The sequence below is a fragment of the Eschscholzia californica genome, unplaced genomic scaffold (genome assembly GCF_041429995.1).
Source record: "Eschscholzia californica isolate CP2 unplaced genomic scaffold, dmEscCali1.0.p SCAF_1, whole genome shotgun sequence".
Lineage (NCBI taxonomy): Eukaryota > Viridiplantae > Streptophyta > Magnoliopsida > Ranunculales > Papaveraceae > Eschscholzia > Eschscholzia californica.
The window spans coordinates 65,066,583-65,074,747 of NW_028238198.1; the positions used below are offsets into that span (position 1 = coordinate 65,066,583).

Below are 8,165 nucleotides of genomic sequence, written 5' to 3' on the forward strand. Positions count from 1 at the left end.
GATATACATCGCTGCGTCTCGATCATTTTATTCCTAGATAGGCTTAAAATTTCCAGAGGTGAAAAATATTTGGGGGTAAAAATGGCAGTTGCTGGCAAGTAGTGGTGAAATCAGTTTCGGCGTCGAGCGAAAGAGTTTCTCTCTCTAACTTTATCAGATTCGAAAGATCTGATCTATTATATTCTTCTTCATCTACGGAGAAGAAGAAGAAGAAGAAGAAGAAAGAGAAACAATCTTCTTCTGGTTCATGAAAAATGAAGTTCTTCGATAATTTACCTGATATGGATTTAATGCGGTCAGAGAAGATGACGTTTGTTCAGCTCATTATTCCTGCTGAATCTGCTCATAGAGCCGTTTCTTACCTCGGTGAAATCGGTCTTCTTCAATTCAAAGACGTAAGAACTAAAAAACCTAACTAGATCTGTCTCGCTAACTTCTTGTTTTAATCTTTCTAGTTAAATTTGTTCTACTGTTTTGAAATTCAATTAGATTCATAACTTATTTACGTACATACGTGTATGAACTTACTCATCAGTTAGGGTTTGTTTGATTTGAGTTAATCGTTGATGAATTAATTATTAGTAGTTATTCCTTGTTCAATTTTCTGTAAATTTGGTCGACTGTTTTATTAAGCTATGATTTGAGAAAAATTTGTAGTTGAAACTTTGAGTTTGATTACCAGTAAAATGTGTTAGTTAGATGTAGTTGTGGATCAGAGTGGCAGGAATAGCTAATTGGCGATAATTTTGAGATCTATGAAGTAGGATGACAGTTAGAACATGCAGCCAAATGCAGATTAGACATTATTGAAGACTGCTCAAAATGAATCAAAAAGATACAAAATTACATGAATACTGACAAGATGTTGGATTCTAAGAAATTTGATCGGGTTGACATTCTTAGTATTGCAACTAGACCAGATATTACTTTGCCGTTGTGGTTTATACTTCACCATTGCGAAAACATATATGCCCAATTGATGTTCAGGGTTGATACAATCACTTGATATTTGGACCTTTAGTCAAAACTCGAGAATATTAGAAAAAAGAAATGGTAATGGCACACGATAGAGAACTGTCAGAAAGACTAGGTTGATAGATATTTGAGGTGTAATATAGCACAGTTTGGTATACAACGATCCAGTCATATAGTTAAACCTTGAAAAATACATATGTTGGGAATATGTGCCTTCAGCACTGGTTGAGATAGAACATGGAAATGCCGAGTCAAGGGTGGTGGCTCAATTACGAAAAGAATGCACACACACACACACACAACTTGCTCTGCAGAGTGTCTTAGTAATTAATCTAATGAATTTACTGATTTCGTATGTGTTTTGAAGGACTTGTACACCGATGACATTGTGACTAATCAGTCTAATCTTATCAATTAGTCGGCCACCTTACAATTTGTATAACCTTTTTTTGTTTCTGGCAGTTGAATGATGGTAAAAGTCCGTTCCAGCGCACATTTGTGAATCAGGTATAATCATTCAGAAGTCTTTTTAGTTCTTACAACTGGGGTTCTCCTTGAAAAGTTCCTTCTCGAAATATGTCTTCTTTGCAAATCATGGTATAATGTTATAGGTATTCATGTCTTGAAGCTGTTGCTTAGGTAAAAAGGTGCGGAGAGATGTCACGGAAGCTGCGATTTCTCAAAGATCAAATTAGTAAGGCTGGTCTGGTATCTTCTGTCCGTCCTGGCATGCAACCAGATATTGAATTGGAAGACTTAGAGGTTTACCTATTTGTTATTTTCGTCTTCTTGTAATAATAGCTTGCTTTGTCCTCTGTTGGGTCCTCTTTCTATTTTTGTGCTCACAAGTCACAACTAATGGATCTTCAGGGAGTAGTGGGAGGATGAGCTTCTAGGTCAATAGCTTAGTTCAGAAGTCTCATAGGTATATTAAATTCTGAATATGTTTGGTTTCAGATACGCCTTTCGGAGCATGAAACTGAACTTATTGAAATGAATGCCAACAGTGAGAAACTGCGTCTTACTTATAATGAGCTTCTGGAGTTCAAGATGGTTCTGGATAAGGTATGTGACTATGTTCTCAGTTGGGGTGTTTTTGCTTGAGAATAACATAATATTCAAATTCTAAAGATAGGAAGAAAATAATAATTTATAGTTCTTCACGAAAGGCTATATAGTTTTTAGTTGACGGAGGATTGCTTTGAAGTCTGAAATTCCTAGTCTTTTCCGACTGGCCCTAGTAAAAAACATGATATTTGGGCATCTTATCTCTGGTTAGTATTGTAAGTCTGCTATGTAATCAACTGATGTCAAGGTCTAATGTTTAATCAACCCTGCTCTACTTTGGAAAAATTTATAGCAAATGGTATTTTGTAGTTTTATAACGTGCTTATTGTTTTATTGGTGAGATAATGTAAGTGCAACCATTTATACCTAAATAACATTTACACTCGTAACTAGCAAATTAAGTGTTCATATGTTTTCCAAAAATCAAGTATGTATCAGTCATATAACGAAATTAAACCCTGAATCACATATTCTATGACATCTTCTATATAGAGCCTCTAGATTATAGAGGTAAATAGTTACAGATACGATAGTACCCTGTCTCCTTTTTGAGAAAATGTGGAAACTTTAGACCCTCGTCCGGCTGTGGTGTTAGTTGTCCCAGTTTTTTCTTATCTTATCTAGTACAAGAGCTGTTCGTTAATGTAGAAATATGTACCGTTTTAACATAACCCTTTCTTATGATTCTTTATTTAATACAAGTCCCGTACCTTCTCATAAATTTGTATTCCAGGCAGGTAACTTTCTTGTTTCAACTCCGAAGCGTTCAGTTGCACAAGAGATAGAATTGGATGAAAATGTACATTTGAACGATGAGTATGTGGAAAGAGCATCATTGCTTGAACAGGTACCTTTCAAACAATGTTCATGCATAATGCTTGCACTAAATTGTCACTGTAGTTTGACCCGTTGAGCATATTCTTTCTACAGGAAATGCAGCCCGAGACATCCAACCAAGCTGGTTTAGGATTTATAAGTGGGATTATTAGTAAATCAAAAGCTCTGAGATTTGAGAGGATGCTATTCCGTGCTACAAGAGGCAACATTCTTTTCAATCATGCAGCTGCTGAAGAAACTGTCTTAGATCCAGTATCTGCTGAAATGGTTAGCTTCTTTCTTTAGAATATCATAATCTGCTAATGAGAATGTATTTTTCAACTACCAAAAACTTTCCATGTGGTTTATGCATGCCTAGTTACCTACACTAATCTTTATGGTTTTTATCATTTTATTTTGTGTTATACTTTTTCTTGATTTATCTCTTTCTAGATATTATACCGACTATTCTGGTTTCTATTATGCAGGTTGAGAAAACAATCTTTGTTGTTTTCTTTTCAGGCGAGCAGGCAAGAAACAAGATACTCAAAATCTGTGAGGCATTTGGTGCAAATTGCTACCCAGTTCCTGAAGATATTACCAAACAAAGGCAAATAACTCGAGAGGTATGCATGTTTCTCTAAAGTTTAAACCCAACTATTCTTCTTTCCATGCATCAGGGTATTACGCTTCCTGATGTGTATGTGTCTGGTTACGTGGATATGCATCAGAATGTGATCAGTCCTTTAAAGTATTGTTAGATCCAACAAATAATTTGACTGTACTGTTTCTAATTCAGATGAGTACATTTGGGAAAATGTTATGACCTTTTCTCAACTTAGGTTCATCTCTAATCTCTACCATGCAGTACGGATACTGTTTTCTAATCTCTACCATGAGTACATTTGGGAAAATGTTATGACCTTTTCTCAACTTAGGTTCATCTCTAATCTCTACCATGCAGTACGGATACTGTTTTGTATTAACTTGCTGTAACAAGTCCAAGATTTTCCTTTCAGGTTTTGTCCCGACTCTCTGAACTTGAAACTACTCTAGATGCTGGGAATCGTCATCGAGATAATGTTCTTACGGATATTGGATTCGACCTTTTGAAATGGTCAACTATGGTGAGTAAGCTTCAGGGACCATGTAATTCATGTCTTTGCTGTCGCAGTTATATTGGAAATACATACGCTCTGTTCTAAGTTTGCATGCGTTTTTAGGTAAGAAAGGAGAAAGCTGTATATGATACTCTCAATATGCTCAATTTTGATGTCACAAAAAAGTGTCTTGTTGGAGAGGGATGGTGCCCAGTAATTGCAAAAGCTCAGGTAACTTTCTCATTACTAGTTTATCAAATTTTTAGGGCCTATTGTGGAAGTTATTGCACATGTTTTTTGTTATCTTTTATTTGAGATAGTAATACGTCCAAGAGGACAAAGAATAAGAAAAGGAAAAAAAACCCTAAGAGCGAGCCGAGGTACAAGCGCGGGGAGCCCTAAAAGTCACTCCGATACCAAAGGAGAAACCACGTCTAATTATTGCATGTATTTTATGACACAACAGATTCAAGATGCACTGCAACGTGCAACAATTGATAGCAATTCACAAGTGGGGATAATATTTCACATGATGGATGCAGTGGAATCGCCACCTACATATTTTAGAACCAACCGCTTCACTAATGCATTTCAGGAAATTGTTGATGCATATGGGTATGTAGCTCAAGACCTCAGTAGACACTATCTCATCTGTTATATTATATCTCAAAGAGCAAGTACATATGCAAGTGGCACAATATTTTATTTCTTACAGTTGTTTTTTACTGATTAGAAATTGGAACGCTGTAATCTGTCAACATTTGTTTTCGTTGAACTCAGAGGTTGATGGTACTTTTTTAATTGAAAATACTCAAAGAATGACTTTGATGTCTTCTACAGTCATATAATCACATTTTCTCAAACTCCAATAAAATACTTTTCGTTTTGCAGTTTTGCTAGATACCAAGAAGCAAATCCAGCAGTTTATACTATTGTCACATTTCCATTTCTTTTCGCGGTGATGTTTGGGGACTGGGGTCATGGCATATGCTTATTGTTGGGTGCATTAGTTTTAATAGCTCGTGAGCGGAAACTTGGTTCTCAGGTAGCCTCTTTATAAATTTATGTACTCCTTTATTGAGAAACAGTAGCATCAACTTGTAATTGGGGATGGACAGTAGGTCCTATTTAACTTGTGATTTATGTACGACTTGCCTTCCTCTTTTTTGTTTTTCCAGAAGCTAGGAAGCTTTATGGAGATGGCGTTTGGCGGACGCTATGTTCTCTTTTTAATGGCACTGTTTTCCATTTATTGTGGCTTGATCTACAATGAATTCTTCTCTGTTCCTTATCATATTTTTGGTCACACTGCTTATAAATGCCGTGATACTACGTGCAGGTATGCTTTGTTTTGACATTATGTTTTCTAGATACCGAATGAACATGTGAATCTAGTTTACCGTTTTACATGCTTTCAGTTCCAAGAAAATGAATGAAGGGATCTGACACTGAGCTTTACACTTTAGTCTGATCTTTGTAAGTTATTTTCCTATGTTTCTTGTTTACCGTTTACATGCTTTCAGTGATGCACATACTATTGGCCTGATCAAATACCGTGAAGCGTACCCATTTGGTCTGGATCCTAGCTGGCGTGGAAGTCGGTCAGAACTACCTTTCTTGAACTCGCTCAAAATGAAGATGTCTATTTTGCTTGGTGTGACTCAGATGAACTTAGGAATTGTGTTAAGTTATTTCAACGCAAGATTCTTTGGAAGCTCAATAGATGTAAGGTGTGTTTCTCTTCCCTTTCTCCTGCACATCATCTTGAATCTTGCTCCTATTCCATATATAGTTCAGTAAACTTTTTTGTCTCGTTTGCAGGTACCAGTTTATACCACATATGATATTTCTTAATAGCCTTTTCGGCTATCTCGCAATCCTCATTGTCATAAAGTGGTGCACGGGGTCTCAGGCCGATCTCTATCATGTGATGATTTACATGTTCTTAAGTCCTACTGACGCTCTTGGCGAAAACCAGTTGTTTCCGGGTCAAAGACCACTACAGGCATTATATCTACTCTTCTTTTACTTGCATAGTTGCATGAAATGTCAGTAATCAACCTCGGTGTTCTGATTGTTAATAACGCAAGTTTGTTGCAGATTGTGTTGTTGCTGTCAGCTCTTGTTGCTGTTCCTTGGATGCTCTTTCCAAAGCCTTTCATTTTAAGGAAACTTCATTTGGAGGTACACTTCAATGTTACTCTATATATTGCACCATTGATATCATTTATAAAAAGACTGCTTCTAGTGAAGCACTGAAGCTTGTCACCTGGCATAATCTGAACTTGAAACTTTATCCACTTTTCTTACACTTCTGATTTATCCGCTCAATTTTTTTGACTGAATATCATTCATCTTTCAAATTAAACTTGATTACATGCTTTATGCTGCCCACTGCTGTTTTAAAATGTTCAATTTTCTTGAAAATAAAGATACCTTTTTTTATTACCATAATTTTTCTTAATATTGTCAATTAGGATGTGTCTGAATAATATCCTTTTATACACAAGCCAATTATTTTTAAAATTTAGTTCAGAAATATATGACGGATTTTCTTTTCAGAACCTTATTATGCTCAAGTAGTTCTTAGTATTGCTTCATCTGTCTTTTACTGAAGGCTATAACATAAACAAGGGTACTTCTCGAACTGCTCAAAATGTGTTATGAATCTATAACTTAATCATTTTTTTATTCTGATCTTCATAGAGGTTTCAAGGTCGTACATATGGAGTACTTGTTGCCTCAGAAATTGGTCTTGACGCTGAACCTGACTCTGCAAGGGGACAACACCATGAAGAGTTTAATTTCAGCGAGGTATTTGTGCATCAAATGATACACTCCATTGAGTTCATTCTAGGTGCAGTCTCAAATACTGCATCTTACCTTCGTCTCTGGGCTCTAAGGTATCATTCCCTCTCTCGTGTTCATCTTTCTAAAGAGTCTGAACTATTACAAATATTGCTGATGTATGGGTGCTACTTTAACAGTTTGGCGCACTCGGAGTTGTCAACTGTTTTCTACGAGAAAGTCCTCTTGCTTGCCTGGGGGTGAGTCGTAATATTGTTTACCACTATTGTTTCTTCAGAATTCAGATACTCGTGGTTCTATAATCGGTGCCCTCACAAGCTAAAACTGTAATATAATCTTGACTCCTATGAGGAAAAAACAACCTAGTTGTTTAGGGAACTGAGGCGGAGTTTTATGGGCTCTCCATCTCCCCATTTCTCTCTTTTTCCCCCTAATTCTTCTTTCCTTGTAGTAAATAAGTATATACATAGTATTTAGTACAAGAACTACCATATTTATATTTTCAGAAACATGCTGATCTAATTTCAGCCGAGTAACTCCTTAGTCACCGGGCTAGTTCAGGGCGCGGGACTAGTTGAGGTGGACCCAATCCTGAGACTCCAAAGCAACTACTAAGATAGTAAAAAGCTCCAGAAGTCTTAAAGGATCATATATGGGGCTAATACCCAACTTTCATACTCTTTCAGTTCATCTAAAGGGAACTAATATATTTCTTCCTGATTTATGGGGAAAGGCTAGACTTGGGTTTTAAAGCTAAAGATTGATTACAATGATTTCAGGTACGACAACGTAGCAATCCGAATGGTGGGGCTAGTAGTTTTTGTCTTTGCCACAGCCTTTGTATTACTCATGATGGAAACTTTAAGTGCTCTACTTCATGCATTACGTCTCCACTGGGTCGAATTCCAGAACAAATTCTACCATGGAGATGGGTACAAGTTCAGCCCTTTCTCCTTTGCCAGCTTAGCGGACGAAGAAGACTAATTCACCATTTCCATTACATCCACCGTCTAACCGAAAACATACAGAAAAAGAGCCAACAACAGAAGCCGAGAATAGAGAGTTTTGGTGATTCCGAAGAGGTATCCATTTCTATTTATCATCTTGGAGCTTGCTTATTTTTCGACTGCGAGATGTAAAATTCATTGGTTAGTTTGTTCAGGAAATATTGGGGGTATACATGGGATGGATAGATCCTTTACTTCGATAGAGTCGATCTAAGAGCTTTTGTAAATTTTCTAGTTGAGGTTATTAGGGTAATAGAGCCAAAAATACCATGGATCTTCACTGATGTACTTGTTCATCAGCAGAGAAGAAGCAGGTTTTTATCAAATTTTTGCACACAACAGGTGAACTTTTGCAGATAATTGACATTTTATACATGATTTTTATCTTTTT

General features: G+C 36.5%; 1 protein-coding gene across 2 annotated transcripts; it reads left to right on the forward strand.

Annotated features, from left to right (window-relative positions):
- LOC147568278 (V-type proton ATPase subunit a1-like) lies at positions 1-8,165 on the forward strand. 2 transcript variants are annotated; one of them, XM_086654739.1, is made up of 18 exons: positions 1-395; positions 1,438-1,482; positions 1,587-1,737; positions 1,933-2,040; positions 2,777-2,890; positions 2,974-3,147; positions 3,348-3,485; positions 3,879-3,986; positions 4,083-4,190; positions 4,426-4,574; positions 4,851-5,004; positions 5,138-5,298; positions 5,483-5,689; positions 5,781-5,964; positions 6,060-6,143; positions 6,666-6,862; positions 6,947-7,006; positions 7,547-8,165. In XM_086654739.1, exons 3-18 carry the CDS (start codon positions 1,633-1,635, stop codon positions 7,749-7,751), a joined length of 2,256 nt encoding a protein of 751 aa, XP_086510865.1. In that variant the 5' UTR covers positions 1-395; positions 1,438-1,482; positions 1,587-1,632; the 3' UTR covers positions 7,752-8,165. The 2 variants fall into 2 exon arrangements, with proteins under 2 accessions (XP_086510865.1, XP_086510864.1); XM_086654738.1 differs by having other exon boundaries at positions 1,615-1,737.